At 32.3% G+C, this 18,590-nt stretch overlaps 2 protein-coding genes across 2 annotated transcripts in view; both read left to right on the top strand.

Annotated features, from left to right (window-relative positions):
• Nucleotides 1-18,590, top strand: part of LOC130901965 (protein couch potato) — an 885,499-nt gene that overhangs the window by 336,989 nt on the left and 529,920 nt on the right. The gene's annotated exons all lie outside the window — the stretch shown is intronic.
• LOC130901960 (carbonic anhydrase 13-like) lies at nt 16,907-17,964 on the top strand. Its single transcript, XM_057813688.1, has one exon. The coding sequence runs from the start codon at nt 16,992-16,994 to the stop codon at nt 17,907-17,909; it is 918 nt and encodes a 305-aa protein (XP_057669671.1). The 5' UTR covers nt 16,907-16,991; the 3' UTR covers nt 17,910-17,964.

Below are 18,590 nucleotides of genomic sequence, written 5' to 3'. Positions count from 1 at the left end.
CAATTCAGTAGCTTTACAAAAAAATCAAGTGGAGAATAGATGAAATAACATCAGTTCATAGATTATTAATGTGACGCATCGATAGATTTTAGATAATTGATTTCAAATTGGTTTGGCAATATTGCAATAGGCTCTACTAAAATATATTCTCACGCACTTAGCTTTAAATATTTGTATAATAAATGAACTCACAGTTTACTAAGCTTTTTATACAACTATCCAATAATCCATTTCTCACTCTATCAATTTAATAATAGTGACAATTCGAAACATATAAATCAATCGTCATGTCAAAAGTCACGTCAAATATAAATCACTTTTTGATAATATTAATTGTTTCCTAGCTTGCATTTTATGAATTTCTATTCAAGGAGGAGGAATTAATACTATAATTAGTACGACTGCTTTTGATGAAGTTTAGCATAGCATACTTCTGCAAAGATATGGGGGTTAGCTGCGAGCACAACAGAAAATTCTCTACCTAAAAAAACAAAAAAGGTTACAAAAATTCTTTTGATTTGTACTCAACGTAAAAAAACATTCTTTTTATGTATTTTGTTGAATTAAACAAGAATTCAAGTCGTTCATACTATGAGCTTTTCAATTGATCCTAGAAAGTACTCTGAATATTAATCATCCATCTGAAAAAATTTATGAAACAATTGTTCCTAAATCGCTAGCGACGTATAATCCAAAACTACAATAGCCAAATTAATCGAATACAAAATTTCAGAATATTTTATGAATGTCATCTTACACAGGTTCAATGGATGACTGCCGCAAGAAAGATTCGCATTTCCCGAAAATTGAATATAGAGAAGATGACACGGAGCTTCCATAAATAATATTCATCTCATCCAAACAAAGACATCTAGATATCTTCCACTACAGCCACCTGGTAAATGGACGATACAAAAAGCTGGGATTCATTTTGTCTATTAATGTCTTCAATTGAAAGTTTTTGAATAATCACTATTTAAAACAATCAGATTTTTTTACCAATCACCCTTTTTCCCTCTCAATGATAAACTGTACTTGAAAGCATTTCGCAATAGCTTTGAAGGGCTTAAAGCCATTTATGAATCAAATCAAATGGAAAACAGCAAATTCTGGAAATAAATGTAATTTTAAAGTCTATTATCCGCGGGGTATATACCAGAATTTCTCTTGGATATTTTCGATTTTCTGAGGTCAACCATAATAATAATTGGAACTCGATTTGTGGAAAAGAACAACATGAGAAAATATTTTATGCAGATACATATTTATACTAACAACATTAGAAAGACTATAATTTTGATTAGAACCTTTCCCCAAATTGTTTTTGATATATCATAAAAGTGTAGTAATTCTGAGTAATTCTTCAATGTTTTTGTTTACTTACAAGACATTCTTGGGTATGGTGCAGATATGTTGACGGCATCTGCCGCATAATTACAAAAGCAACTGTAGAAGATTTCATATTAGCATATAATTTAAAATACCCATCTATAAAATTTACTAATGAAATTGTGCATAATGGACCATTTGCAGTTACCTCAGTAATTGAAGATAATAATAAGCTAGTATTTGATGTAGCTAGAAAAAACACCGCTATATCCCGGCCGATCCTTTCTATTGTATCCGACATAACATGGCCTAATTCCATTTGCTGGTACATCGTTTGATCTATTTATCTATTTTCTCTGGTTCCTTCAATTTTCCTCTTCAAATATTCTAATTTTAGGTTGAATAATTTTGATGATTTACCTTACTTCTTTTTTAATCACAAACTCATCAGATTTTCCTTAAAGTCTTAATATGATAACTCTTGTTTCTCCCATAGATATCTTGACTAATCTTCTATCTATTTCTTGGTCTTTAAGTTAATAAATGTTCTCTTTATTGAGTCAAGGGTCTGTTGAAAATCGATGAATCCACGGAAAGTCTTATCTTATTGTTAACAGGTAGCCTGATGGCTAAAAACTCTTGTCTTCTTTCTAACCTTCTTCGGCAAGAATAGGTCTTATCCGAGGGATCCTTCGCCTTCTTGACAGCTGTTTCCGATGTGTAACTCGGTACTTGCTAATGAAGTGCAGAATTACCGGGTCGGGGGTTGTCCTCTTGCGGTCTCGGTTAACCTTGGAAAAAATATATTTGTAAATTTTTTTACTAACCTAACTTAACCTAGTGATCCTGCTGTCCTCCGATTAACTTTACCTGTTGGGCGATGAGTGTTGCTATCGGTATAACGGTAATAATTTTCGGGTGTTGTCGGTGTTTTTTTGAGTACGGCTCGTTAGTTGCTATACTTTTATTGGTTGTGATCCATTTTCCCTCTGTTATGTCTCGACTACAGTCGCGGGGGTGTTTATTGTCAGTCCTTTAACGACTAACCAATTAATCTCTCCATACTCGCTCAGACGCATCTTCATTCTCTTGAAATCCTTTTATGTTGCCATGGTTATATTCCCTGTGTGAATTACCATTTTTCACTAGGCATCGAGTTTTATCTGCACTAGCTGCTTTCGTTGTGCTGTCCACATTAGTGTAGACTTCAGTATTATTGGAGATGACTTTTTCTCCAGTTTCGCTTTTTCTTCTTTTTTTCTCTCCTTATGTTTTCGAGTTCTCCTCGTATAAAATCTGAATCAAGCCAATATTTTTTGAAATATGAGCGTAGTTGCTGATTAAGGAAATGGCAAGATTTCAAGAGAAATTATTTAGTTCTGTCGTTTATACCTATTTGACTAATATTTAGTAGAATTACCTTTATTATTTTATTTATATATCAATTATGAATACAATGAAAGTAACTAGAATATCGATAGCGACAAATATCAATTATTGATTAGTACTCAATCTAAAAATTTCCAAAATAAGTAGCATTTCAATTCTAGTATTTGATGAGTTTTGCTGACACCTCGGAAAAGATAGGTAAGGCAGGTCCGTATCCTTCAAGTCGATGTACTGACCAGTCCTTTTTGGATCACTTTTCTGGATCTTATATGGAGCGTTTAATATGATAATCCCCATATACTTACTGCACTGGTGTGTTCATAGTGATAGTTTTTCCGTTTTCCAATTCGTTTGGCATCCATTTCTCAAACCATATTTTCCTAATTATTTGGTATTGTATAGTAATCAGTTGTCAAATATGTGAACAACGACAGAACTCTTAATTCAATAGACAACTCTTATCATTTTGATCTCCTTTATAGGTAGATATAACTGTATAATTTTTAATTCATCGAGAATACATGTTAGATGAGGTTTCAATTTATTGCATGTGAAAGTTATTGTCATTAAAAAGAAAACTTGCAGCTAGTTATTAACTTTCATATTCACTAAAATTACGTGTATATATAAGGACTTTCATTATATTTCAATTATAAGACAAAGTATATTACATAATATTAAATCAACATACAAGCTGCTTTATGAAATTTTCTTAATGATATTTACCGATAGACGATTGCTGTGGTAGTTTTATTTTTTTGGTAAACAACAACCCTGATCTGTTCATGTAAACTTCGCCAGATACTGCTTTCTTGAAGTCATAATACGTATAGGTAATGGATGAATATTTTTCCTCGTATGCTTTGAATGAAATTATTTATACGAATAAGACCAGTGAATCTCCGTAAACATGAAAAGAGAAGAAAATTTGTTCAAATCCACTCATTCCTGAATAACTGATTTATTTTTCACAATTATTGTATTGATGGGCGATGTGCGTTTTGTTGATAATTCTCTTCAATCTTCGTATAGTAAACAATGTTTTCTTTCAACATCGATCCTTCATTGATTCAATTGCATTCGAATCAACACGTGAATCAATACAAAGTTCTCTGACTTTTTAATATTTATATCGTGTTGTCAGATTACAGATACTTAAACATTCATCTTGGTCAAAAAACGAATTTAAATCCAGAACATTTTCGAGCGATGTGTCGTGTGTCGATCAACTCGCTGCACTGGTAAACAAGCACCATCTCGAGTAACCGCTCTACGTTGGTTTTTCGAATTACGTGGTCGCACTTCCTTACAGGATGGATTACGTGAATGTTGTCCAAAATAGGCTTTTTCACCAGAAAACATCGATGCTGTACGTAAACTGATATTGCAAGAATGTGACATACCGTGAGATGGAGGTATACTTGGGCTTTAGTTTCACTCTTATACATTCAATATTGCATGAACAATTGACTGTCAAAAAGTTTTGACAGCCCGTCAAAAAAAAACTCGTGTCGATTTGTGCAAAAAAATGCTGGAAAAATTCAATCGCAGTGCGTCTATAACATTTTGATAGTCGACGAATTATGGATCTATGTATTTGAACCCGAAACTTAACAACAATCGACTGTATGGGTTTTCAAGACGAGCCAAATCCAACAAAGGTTTATCGTGTATGGAGCACTTCTAAGCAAATGGTGGGCTGTATTTTCGAAATAACTGGACATGTCGCCGTTCCATAAAAGTGAGTATTTGTTTGACAGAAGGGTTCTAAAAAATCTGGGAAATCAAATCGCAGAAGACGAATCATTCTCCACCCCGACAATGCGAGCTCTCACACATCAGTTCAAGCAAAAATGTTTTTGACCGTCAAAACATCGAATTGATGGGTCACCTATCTTACAGTCCTCATTCGGCACCCAATGATTTCTTCTTACTCCTGCAGATCAAAAATAAAGTGCAACGTCAATGTTTTCCTACACCTGAAGTAGCGGTTAATGCGTTAAAATCACATGGTTTAGAGGTATATTTATTTTTATTTGTTGTCTCCAAGCAGCCCTCGTATTGCAGCCCTTGTGAAAAAACACTATTGGGATAAATCACCTTCAATTCAGAATATTTAGCAGAAATCTCCATAGTATTTATTCAAAATACTATGTTCATTTACCATTTTTATAGTGAGTTTTATGATACACTAAAATGTCTCACTGACTTTCCAACAAGATTTATGTAAACCAATGTCAAATTCATTTGAATAATTGATATGTTAATATTAAATTTCAAATTTTTCTATTTCGGCTGTCAAATAAACGTAAGTATGAACATAAACAAGCAAAACGGAATGGGTTATGTGGCTCCATGAAGTCTTGAAAATTTAATGTTACACTGCAGCGTTTATTTCAAAATTTGAAATGTTTTTTATATTATCCAGTAGAAAACTTCACAGAAATATTTTCAGAAAGACTCTATTATATGTAAACATTCAATCCATTTCATTTAAATGAAATTCATACTTCTAATAGCATTTACGTCTTCTTCAAATGTCATCATTTGCAAGTTATTTCCACCTTAGATTTGAAGAAAAAATTATTATTTACAGGTTGTATTATCTTAATATACTTGCAAATATAATGGTGGTTTAAACAACTACTTTGTATATGATGGTCAGATCGCACGTGCACGAAGTATTATCATGATGACATGATCCAAAATCACAAAATATGGATATCTTCCATTTTTCTCCATACCTTTTTTGATTCTTTCATAATATCCAATATACGAAACATGGTCGTGAGATTGTTACACGCTATGCGAGAATGTGTCTTACATATTCTTATTACAAGTAAAGAGAACCAATCCCGATCGAGGTGCGGCCTTTGCTGGCATGTTAGTAACTGATGAGGAACTTCTAGCCTATGTAAACCAAATTGTTTATATATTCATAGAACAAAGGTTCAAAACATAAGGTTCAACAATGTACCGCCCTTTACTGATTTGTACAACATAAAACGAGCAGTAGTTTAAACGTATTTACTACCGACTCGTTGGTTAGTTAACTTCTTCGGTACTACAAGTATCGAGGACAGTTTGGGATGTTTGGAATTCACAAATTTGCGTTCAGATTGCAGCCAAATATCAGGAACAGTTAACCACCAAGGCTCTAATTAATTTGTTTGAGATATACAATTATGACATTCGCTACTTAACGTTGGATACGACAATTTTAGAAGCACAAACTAGACGGGAAATGTATATTTTAGTACGAGTTTGAACTTGAACTCTAGGTTTTGCATATTAGTTTTCTGTGAAACCGTATCTTGGAGTGGCGTTTTAAAAAAGAATGTAATCAATTTCAAGCAAAAATCAGTTTTTAGATTAGTATTATACAACAGAAAGTTTCGTAAAATCTTAGCAGGCTTATGGAGATTTGTGTCATTATCCCCAATGTTTCGATGGATAGGAAGGTAGGGAATGGTATATTAACCACGCAGAAGGCTTTCAAGAGCCGAAACAGATTAAAGAGTCGACAGAATTATAGAACTTTTCCCTTCAGATTGTCCAACAAAAATATTTTTGTAGCTTTTCAACGTCCTAACTCAATTGACGTGAATCGGCCTGACTTTTCTATCTTTTCTAAATTGGGAACTGAAAGGACGTTATTCGAAAGTTTGTAACCGACAAGTTTAACGCTATCCAAAACTCTATTCCTGAAATCGAAGTACTGTCTCCAAAACTACGTGATTCCTTAAGCTAATTACTCTTAGGAAGAATACATTCGATCATTTAATGAACAAAACTTGTAAATATATCCTAATAAAATTGCAATTCTTCTGAGGACACATCAATTATTGTGAAAATTGGGTTATCCAAAATAAACAATTGCTTCTAACATTCAAATATAATATTGTTACAAATTATCACATGCGAAATATAGAACGAACGTAGTCAGCAAATAGTATCGGCTTTGGCATTATATCAAATATTTACCGGAAAGAGGCCAATAAAACTCAAATTATTTTGATATATTTGATTGTAATGTGCCCATTTTTTGTAAACTTGATCCCAAATTATGTATACGTCATAAAATTCATCAAATTTTTGGAACCATTTGCAATAAATGACAGAAAACTGAATTTGCAAAACTGGGAGTGGAATTATATTTGAAAAATATGATGTCGTTTTTTTCCATACTTCACTCTATCAGAAGCTTCCTTCTATCATTCACGCGATATTTATTTACATATTAAATTTGAAATTCCCTACTAATTGAATCAGTTTGGCCTCTAACGATTGTGAATAATCGATTACATAATTAAAATGTATAAGATAGACACTCTGATTAATTTCCGTTAAATTCCCCTTCTACATTTTTACTACAGAATCTGATGAAGTTGTGAAATGGAATAAAAACAACTGCAAATAGATTGAATTTTCAGTAGGAGCAGTAGTATTTGAATGAATTTCGAAATATCTACAAAAAAGTTCGAGAAGTAAATAAACTATTTTAACCGCGAATATGTCGATCTCAGTGACGGAGGTTTTTTTTCCTTGTCCAGTAGGTTTACAAGGTCATTTTCCACATTGTTACCAAAAACTTATTTTTTGGCTAAACATACTACTACATATAATAAAAAACCAAAAAGATTCGTTTTTTAAGGACCTGTATAAATTCAATAATAACTGAGTTATTGCTCGTTGAGGGATCGCTGAGCACTCTCAAGCCTTTTGTATAAGAGTTAAGTGATTTATAACAAAAATATTGTTTCTTGTTTTTTCTTTTTTAAAAAAATGTAATAATTATACAGTCACCATTACCATCCTAATTGAAATTGATCATAATCGACTCGCAATTAACTTTATTTATATATTATTGAAATGATCCATGTGATTTGACCGGTTTTTAGTGCTTATTTTAGGAAAACTAATTGATTTTCTTAATCCTTAACCATAAACTAGAAACTATTAATGTTATATGGAAATGTTTCAAATATTCATGTTTTTCTTGCCATAAATTTTGAGCTTTTTTAAATCTATGTATCATAAAAATTGGAGGAGATACATTAGTTCAATATTTGCATTCGCATATCAAATGAAACCACTTTGAGCTGCACTGTTTTCGAAAACGGGTATTGAAAACATTTTTAATTGATATGATGTTGAGGAACTCGAAATCACTTACAAAATGCTTTTTTAAAAAAGTTTCTACCTTCAAAATTGAGCGAGTTACTGACGAAAATAAAATGGCTTTGGTGGTGGGGGCTAAGCACGAATGCCTAAAGAAACCCCTAATCAACCCGCACCAGAAGAACTACTGAAGATTATATTTTGCAATTGCAAAAAGGGTGCGGATCGACATGCGGGTGCCGACGAGTAGGACTTTTCTGTGATAGTGCTTGTCCTAATTATTCAGAATAGTCTTGTCTTAACAGATACTCAAGAAAAAGTTGATAGCAACGAAGAAGTAGAGCAGGTGGACGAACGAGAAGAGGAAGAGTGATGATGAAATATAAGTATTTGAAATTGTCTCATTATTTGCTACATAAAAAAATTTGATTGAGTTCAGAATAATTTTAATTTTCAATTTTTTAGTATTTCCGTAAAAAATTCCGCAATTTTGAGATTCATTCATTTTGAGGTCATTCAAGGTGGGTTTCATAAGGGTTGAAATATTTAAAAAGCAACACTTCTTAAATTTACCGTCAAAATATTCTCAATTCAATATGAATACACTTTTGAATGATTTTCAATTATTAAAGAATCGTTGAGATTTTCTCATATGATAAGGCGATTATTAGGAGGGGTTGTATGAATCTGATTGATAATAAACGTGTTCAGAAATGTCAAAAGATTCACAAATAATAAAATTCAACTTCATTTTACCGAAAACATGCATAAAATCTTAGATTTTAAATTTTTTTGCAATAATATGAAAAGTCCGGTTCGGCACTGAGAAGATTTCGTAAAAGGAGGTGAGTAGAAATTGAATTAAAATTTTCATGAAAATCATGTTTTAAAAAAAAGCTTTCAATATTATTACCCCCATAGGATGGTCTGCATGAGTCCGATTAATCATAAACTTCTTCAAGATTTCCAAATTTTTCACGACAAGGGGTAGTTTCAATTCCTAAAAAATAGAAAGCATATTTCGGCACAGGGTAGATTTTGAATAAAGGGGTAAGTAGAGCTTAAATCCAAATTTTCATAAAAATTCATCGTTTATTAACAAAATTTCACAGTTTTAATGTTTTTAATATAGGATAAATTGACTTTTGATACGTTTACAGTGGAAGGTCGCATAAGGGACTATTAATATAATTCATAGGTGTCACTATGGATTAGGCGAGTTTTGGATTGGAACCTCAATTTTATCTTATATTATTAATATTTTGGTAGAATAATTCTCTTGTATAATGCTTATGTCATGTAGTTATAATCCCACATGTAGGTCTCTGGTTGTTTATTAAATTTTTATAATGCTTCTCATCTAACTATAAACAAACACGTAATGACAAAGCATTCCCATGTTCAGTCATTTTGATGCGCTGTACTTTCGGGATATCTGTTTTCTCCATTCTATGATCTCATTTACCCCATTAGAGATGCTTTTGTAAGGTTAGTTTTATTTCAGAAACACAAAATAAAGGGTCTCATTGTATCATAATAGTGTATTCAAGTTCGAGAGTTTTAAATAACTTCACCGTACATAAACGAAAATTATTGTGATTAGTGACCAACTACTTACTGTTTGACATCTTTTGAGCTGAAACTCAGCATATTTTGAAAAAAATCCGGTAACTTCAAGTAATTTGAAATTGTATTCTCTTATTGAAAATATATTGGGGCTGCTTACTTTTCTTTTTTTTTAAAATATTTTTCTTCTTCGAATTCATTGCCCGAATATGGACATAATGTTGGTCCGTATTATTTTTAGTATTCTGCTGGAAGGATCTTTAAAATAACATTCCTCGGATTCTTAAGAACCCAGTCATTATGTTTATCACCATCAGCTTTTTGAATTAAAAGACCAATCTCCATGACTAGTCCAAGCTTTTGATTTGAAGTACTTGCGAGGGTTATCAGAAAAGTTTCCGATTTAACAAAGCAGCAAAAGATTTTTATCATAATCATTCTTAATTCTATACTTTTTTCAACGATTTTCTATACTTTTCAATTCTCTTCAATAATAGTTACAGTTTGTCTCACCAGAATACACGTTACGCATGGGATAACGCCCTGGTCTGATGAAAATATCTTCAGCAAGTTTAACTTCAAGATCATGAATATGAAAAGTCAATAGGGGCCAGATTTAGTTATTATGTTGGTGGTCAACAAATTCGAAGTGCAATTCATGATTTTAGACATGGCAATCCCAGAAGTGTAAGAAGGTGTTATTTTTTCATCTTTGAAGGTAGTCGATGAACTCAATTCTATGCCTAGTTTAAAAACCGATGGCCTTCACTTTTCTAGCCGATGTAACCGTATTTGCCTCCTTCGGAATTGAATCGCTCTTTGCAGTCTACTGTCTTGACTATTTTTTCGTTTCAGGTGTGTAGTGATGGAGGTAGGTTTCATCTACAGTTATAAATGGATGCTAAGAATCCGACTAATTTTGCAAAAACTTAATGGATAGGGTCTGCCAAGCTAGAGCTTTTTGTGAGGACTAGATTAGGACCTTTTCAGGTCGTTCCATAACCTGGTAAGGTAACCTGACAAGGACCTATTGAGAATATAACGCTGAACATTAATGAGGTTCTAATTAGATTTACCTTATATAGTTCTTATCATATATCATAATATTAAGTTATGACCGACGTATGTATGAATTTTTTGAATAACAAGCAGGGTTGATATTTATTTCAAATTACAATTCAATTAATACAAAACTCCATTTTACCCTTGAAAGAGGTTGTTAACATATGTTCTTATTTAATTACTCAATAGCATGAGGATGAAGATCCGGGAAAGTATGATTATAAATTGATTATTCCAATAAGATAAACCTTCCTCGGATTCATATTTTGTCAAATATCATATATTGTTATCACTCGTTAATGCCAAAATACTTTCTATTCTGAATTTGTGAATTTTTGAAGAATATCTATACATTTGCAATAAGCTTGAAAGTTTCTTGATGCAATTATATAGGGAGACGTAAATGGAATCTCACACTCCGATATTGTACAAATATAACGAGATAAGTTCACAATCAATTTATAATTGTTCAGCTCTAGCTGTATAAACTCTTAGCAAACTCGTATGCTGGTATTCTGTATGTAAATATCAATCAGTTTCAATAATTCACAATTATCTGAGGATAAACTGAAACTTGGATTGAATGCAAACAAACCATCAAAATTTATAACGAAATGCCAAACGGAGAGGACATGTATAATACATGTTCATTCTCCTCAAGAAGTTTATATCATCACCAAATACAGCCCATACAATAAAAAAATTGATTTTCTTCAATAATCATGTATTCGTTTTCAAACGATGTTTATAAGAAAGCTATATTTCATTCCATTTCTTCCATTTCGTGTTTCATCATCTTATATAAAATATTCTAGTTTCCGCACTAGTGACACACAGTATACTTTTCCGAAGATCTACTTGAAATACTTGATTTTCTATGAGCTTACTCAAAAAGTAGGGTTGATTTCGCATTCGTTTTTGTAATATAAATTATATAATCAGAGCTTAATATATCATGCTTTCGACAGCCATATTCAAAATATTCATTTTAACTTTTAAAGCTGATGTACTGATTGAATAAACAGATATAAAATATAGTTCATAAGGTGTAAGGAAGCGTATTATCAAAAACATAAAAAAGGACTGGACTTCGTTTACTCTGGCGGAGATAGTTGAGGTTATTTTATTGAGAAATATTCACAACAATGGTGTGCAAATTTATCAAAATAACAGAATAGTCGCTATAAAGAACTCTTTGATCGCAAAAGGAAGGTGAAGATAAAATGAGAAGTAAATCCACATCTGACAAACTATTCTACAATATCTATACCTTCGTAAGCAAGTTATACATTCAATCATTTGGTAAACTGTTGAATAAAAACTTCTCACAAAAATCAACGAAAATATTTTGTTGAATTTCAACAAAAGTTTTAATTCAGAAAAAGTATCTTGTATATCTATGAATATCTATTGTATTTTATGACAAAATTATCAATCCTTTCCACGTTTCCTCAATCACAGTTTATCAATCGACCTTAAGAAATTTCGATAGCCATTTGATCTAGGAAATCTGTGACAAGCTGATAATGGAGAGGCCGGGACAACCGAATTAGATCCCTATTTGCAAGTTTAAGAATTTGTAAAAACTTAGAGATCAGGCTCCAGTCCCCGGCAAGACACTAAGACTCTAACACAATTCGCGATACGTCTTCTACGTGCTTTACAAGAACGAATTTTAAGATCTATCCACCTACCGCTATGTGCAGGAAGTCCCTCAAAGCTTTTGACCGGCTACGACTAAGATAATGAGCAACTAGTTGATCTGGCCAGACGTCATAACAGAGGTGATCTTCCAGAACACCAGTGTCCACATATTAATTTGTATCTATATCGCCCGTCAAGAGATTTATTATTTTCATAAGACGGAACGTGAAGAAATGGGTCTGAAAATCCATAAAGGAGGTGTTTATATTACGAACTTGTCCACTGATGTGGACCGTAAAGCCGGTCCTGTTTTAATATGTCAATCGTATCTAATGTTTGGCGGATGCACCGGGTACTTTTTTGAAATATTTAGATCTGCTTCCTTGTTTTCATAGAGTTTCTAAAAAGGGGCCATCCATGAATTACGTCACACAAATTTCAGTACTTTTTAACCCCTCCCCCCCTCCTTGTCACAGGTTGTCACAATTTCAAAACTCCCTCCCCCCTGATGTGACGTCACACATTTTTCAAATTTATATATTTATTCAAAAATAATCAAAAGAAAACAGTTATTTTTATTTTTTTCTTACTTTTATTATATAATCTTTGATAAAATTAACATAAAGAAGTCAAATATTTTAGACAACAGAAAAACAAACGACTAGTTAGGAAGCCACAAACGACTAATTGAATTTTGCGTGATGAATTTTGAATTTTAACATGTGATGTCACAAAGTTTTTGACCCCCCCTGCCCCTTGTCACACTATGTCACATTCCGATGATACCCTCCCCCCCCATTAACATGTGACGTAATTTATGGATGACCCCAAAGGGTTTTTATTTTGTTACGGCAAGTTATAGATTTCTAGGAGAGTAAGTCTCAAATTAGTAAACAATTCGATGTCATAGTACATAAAACTATAACATAAAAGTGTTATAGTTTAGTATAGGTAGTAAGTTTAGTTTAGTGAATAGTTCAGTGTAAGTGTATATATGTACCTATAAATAAATTACGGAAGTAAGATACACCGCGTATATAAATTCACGCTACTTTCTAGTAATTAAAAACTGCTTAAATCAAATAAGAAGAACATAGCAATGAATTATAAATTTTGATTTCCATCTAATAGTAAAGTAGAAAATTGCAAATTTGTGCTATAACATATTTCTGGGTAGTGGAATCAGTTTATCTCCGGGATCAACATTGAAATGACAATCATTATTTAATGTGTTTATTAAATAAGCGGCTTTTATCAAGTAATGCTCTTCATTATCATATAAAATTGAATAAAAATGAACGTTTTATGAAATATTTATGGAGGGTAAAGATAGGGAGAATCATCGGTGAATATGAAAAAGTGTCCGTCGAAATTTGTGGTGCCAAATAAACAGGGATAATTTTATAATAATTATTGAAGTTTATATTAACGACATTATTTTGTAAAAATAAAGTCTTTTGTATTTTCACTAATGAACTACTTGTGTTAAACATGATATTGAATTTTTTAACTCGGCATAATTAAATCCACCCACAATTGCTCCAGTCATACCGTATTGTTTGTCCACATCAGCGCTTTCTGGAACAGTTATCGTTTACAGTTGGACACTTTTTCAACTTGTCTCCCATATGAGAAGCTTTCCTCTAGTGTCATAAGAGAAATATCTAGTAGTGAATCAGATTAAGATGGGATCTCGTAACACCACCAGGCTATTTTAGTCTAAGGGTACCTTCCTAATGTACGACATACGAGAAACAATGGCTAAAAACAGTGCTAACACGGTCCGTCCTCAAGGTTGTAAGCTCCAAGATTTTGCATTTCGATCCATGCATAATACATGCGCACTAGGTCGAATTGTCATATTTAGTTTTCTGATTTCAAATAATGTTTCTGGAGAAAAAATTCATCGTTTGTTTTCATAATAAATCAAAAGACCGTCCAATTGCGTGCCACTATTTTCGCTACATTAATTATATTGTTAGTTTGCTTTTTTTTAGTAGTCATTTTTCAAAATTTTACATTAACAAATATGTTTGTGTTTCAAGACTTATATAGAAGCTATTTTCATTATTGGTTCATGGATATAAAAAGAACTAGAGTATTAATAAAATATTCTTTTTACGTAGATGGAATAGATAAAAATTCCCTTGAATATTATTTTGGAATTGTTCCTATCCTTCGAATGGTTTGTAAGTTGTTCTCCGCTTTTTACAATTGAACAAATGAACAGGACTGATGTAAAAGTTTTATGACGGTCATTTACTGCAACTACTCCAGAAATTATTGACAAAATCCATACATATACATGAACCACAATTCTCCCCCACAACATGAGTGATAAAGTGATAAAATATCTATTAGGACTAACGTCAACACTTTTTTAAATAGAAAATGGAAGTCTCATTTTATAACCCTTTCTTTCACAAAAATTTTTTCTCTTGATTTTTTCGAATGAATAGATATCATTTTCGATTCTCCTTCAACAATTAGAATGGTTTTCAATTTTTCGATTCGATTCCTTTGAAAGCCATTGAAAGCTGCCAGAGGAATACGGAATCCTGCACACACGTGCAAGATATTTTGAAGTACGTCGTTTAAGATATTGTGATTTTTCTCCGCCAGTTTAAGAGATTGTATGGTCTAAAAATAAAATATATATTTCAACTGACCGGATATGGAGTATTTTGGATGAAAGGTTATAAACAGAGGTAGGTATAAGTCAACAATTTTGCATCATGAGAAAAAAATGAAGCTTCAATGAATTCATTAAAAAAAATTACAAAAGTGATTTGAAACGGGGTTACTGTTAGTGTTCAAATTGATGCCCATCTTGATCAATACATTCAAGGCAACGTTTCTCAACGGATAAACAGCTCCAGTAAAGCATATCTAGCTGTCCGCGTAGAGATTCAAATTTTTCTTCATTTCAATAACGTGGTCCTTGAAAAGGCCTTACAAGGAGAAATCACAAGATATCAGGTCACATAATCATGCAGGCTACTCAACGAAGCCTCGTTTGCCTAATCATTCTCCATAATTAACATTGGTATTCCCGCATACATAACGCGTACTGCTGTGGAGCTCAATCTTGCATGCAATTACGGATGTTCGCGAGTGTTGGATCGTTGTCCATTTGCCCATGTAAATCTTCAAGCATTTCCAGATAACTTTGGCTCGACACGTGACTCTCAAACCAATACGGACCCGCGAGACCTAATGAATGGATACCATGGATTTTTCGAGAGCGTTGTCTGACTTATGACGACATCTGTATAACAATAAATGATGGAATAATCTGCTTTCTAAGATTCACAAACAAATATACTTATATTGAAAGAATAACTCGATATACTCACTATATCTCCCAAACTTATGGTAACTTACAATGCAGTAATTGGAAAAATATTTAAATGGATACATTATCAATCCTCATCGTCCTCTGTATGAAAAAGCTATTTGCAATGAGATTATCGCGATTGTTAAATGCTGATCAAAATATTACTTGCTGTCAATATTCTAACAAATACTCTATTGTACTATAAGTGAATATTTTTTTGCATATTTCTTAGAAGGTGTAACTTGAGTTCAAAATAAGAAACAGTGGAAACAATGGATTTTATTCAAGGAACTCACTTCGAAAAAAATCGTTTTTTTTGCTATAAGCTGAAGAGATTTGGGTTTTTGTAATCTTTATTGATAATTCAGAGAAAATATCAACAGTACCTGACCAATATTACGCTGATTTTAATCCTTAATAATGTTTAATAGATGTGTTTTCTCTCATCACGACAATTGCCTGTATATTCATCCGGTACTGTTGCAGTCAAATTAGCCGAATTACGTTACAATTTACTACATACTATCTGCCATAGTCACCTGATTCGATTGTTTCTGTTCCCAAATTTTACAAAATAGATTGCTGGAAAGCTATTTCAAACAAATGGAAAGGTTGTGGCAAAAAAACGCGTTTTTCATGGAAGTACTGAAATATTTTTTTGAATGGTAAGAACTTGCTTCAATGTGTAGAGCTGAACGGAGATTTTTCGAAAAATGAAACAATTTTTCACAGTAGTCATTTTTAAGTTAAGCCGTCCTAATTCTAATGAATATGTGAGTGAATAAACATAATATCATTGTTTCAATAACGTTATTGAATATTGTTAATTAGAAATATTGTCTATTTAAAGTAAATTTTTAAGTTTTTCTATAGTTTAATAAATAGTTTCTTAAAATGACTATCATCCACTCAAACTCAACTCGTATTATAATCAAATTTTTGTGGATATTAGCTATCATTTATGCTTTTTGAATAATATACTCACACGATCCTATTTTTTAACCCATAAAAAATAGCAGTTTTATTAACTAATAAGAAATTTAATAAGAATGGCCATTCAATGAATAGTTATCCTATCAATCTTAATTATATCGGTGTTACTTATGATCTGAACCTATAGTTAGGTATAAGCTGAGAATTTTGTTACACTGTTGTGAGTTATGATCTATAAGCAGTTTTACAATTTCATATTTATTATACTTACCAAATAATCAATAAGCAGTAGCCAAAAGAACTTATTCAATCTTATTTCACTTTTATAGTGAGTTTATTTTCATGATTGCACCATATTACATGTTATATGAACAATAAAAGTCAGTTGGAACTCCCCTGGTGTTTCACCAATTGGAGAACTTTGTAACGAAAGTTAGTTAATGCGCTGGTTAACTGTCGAACTGAACGAGGCCAAAAAAGGTGACGAAAGAGAAGATACTTTATGTTTGATGTTTCAAGTTTTCATTTGAGTTTTGTGTCAAATTTGAATCTTTAGTAATTATGAGGCTAGAATGTCCATTAAATTTTTCCAACGAACAAAATTTTTATTATGGAACTCAATTTCTTAGATTTAGAATCGTACCATTATTTTTTTATCGCAGCAGTTGTAGTTCTGGGCTGTTTGTATTTATACGATGCAATATATGAAGTGAATTGTCAACCTCCGAGGAATCTGGAATTCACTTCTTATAATTATAGTGAAGGAAATGGTCCATCGTTCTGGAATAAAATATTTTCAAAAGCAAACGGTAATCTACAGTCTCCTATAAATATATTAGAAACTAGAGTGGAAGTGATTAGTTCTGATGAAGCATGTCCGCTTATATTTTCAGAAGAATTTCATATAGTTCCAGCCGAAATGAAATTGTATAATAATAGTCACAATGTAGTTCTTTACGCATCATGGCCGAATTGCACTTATCCTACAATTGTTGGTGGTCCCTTGGAAGAAGAATATCGTTTTGTGAATCTTCGTTTACGATGGGGATCAAATGATTTCGAGGGATCGGAACACATGATAAATTCTGTTAAATTTGCTATGGAATTGCAAGCAGCTTTTGTGAAAAAAAGCTCTTGCCAAGAAGATATCTTGACAGCAGCTACAAATAAATCATTAGTTATGTTGAGCTACTTTTTCATGGTAACCCCAATTGATAATCCTTATTTTGAACCTATGATAACGGCTCTGAGATATTTGAAAAGACCGATGAGCTACATATGTATCGAACCAATTACACTTTCATTACTTACACCCGATTTTACAAGAGATTATTATACTTATATGGGATCCCTTACATTTCCCCCTTGTACTGAAGGAGTCAGATGGATAATCAAACCAGAGCCATTGATGATATCTTCAAGACAAGTCAAACAATTCAGGAAACTTTATGGTTGTGAGAAAAGAATTGATACTAATACAAGACCTGTACAATCAACAAATGATCGGGAAGTTATTTATTACAGTTGATACTAATGCATGTTATATTTATATTAAATACATGTAATGAATCTAATTTCCATAATTCTTTTTTTCTGTAGATGTTACAAAATGTTGCAGAATAATATTGAGCGTCTAGTCTAAAAGATTTTCGAACATCACTAGAGAAGTAGAAATTTTATTTAATTATCTATTATATTGATCAGAATGTTCTCGAATTTGCAACTTTTTCTACAGTTGTAGATACGTCTGCTAAGATGCAAATATTACAATAGCGTGGCAAAGTTGATTCGTGATTATAACATAACAAGTTCAACATGTTCTTAGATCACTTCTGAAGCATTTCATTTATACATACGATTATTAAATGCTAAAACGACGTATTCCATTTCTTGGAGCAGTGGTCCATAAAAGCAACGTTAAATGGTGAGAACGTGTAAATAGCGTATCGTTATATTTTCAATACACAAACATCTTAGTTTTACATAAAACTTGTGATAAAAAATCCAATCAAGATTTGTGCCCATTTTGATCGACTGCTTTTGTTAATTTCCAATTATACGAAGTAGGCAATAGCAGAAATGGGATTTCTCTTGACTTAAGTGGTTCGTCTTGGTGGCGTATTGTGGTGTATCCTATATTCTCCTCTATCATGTTTTCTTACGCTACGGCGATCAGAGTGGACATTACACCAGCGAGAGTTCTCTCGTA

Source organism: Diorhabda carinulata, chromosome X (assembly GCF_026250575.1).
Source record: "Diorhabda carinulata isolate Delta chromosome X, icDioCari1.1, whole genome shotgun sequence".
Lineage (NCBI taxonomy): Eukaryota > Metazoa > Arthropoda > Insecta > Coleoptera > Chrysomelidae > Diorhabda > Diorhabda carinulata.
The sequence above is the reverse complement of the archived record's forward strand: the minus strand, read 5'-3'. Positions and strand labels throughout refer to the sequence as shown.

Bases quoted from the DNA above. Each gene is read 5' to 3' on its own strand.
- LOC130901960 (XM_057813688.1), top strand. From the start codon at position 16,992: ATGGAACTCAATTTCTTAGATTTAGAATCGTACCATTATTTTTTTATC.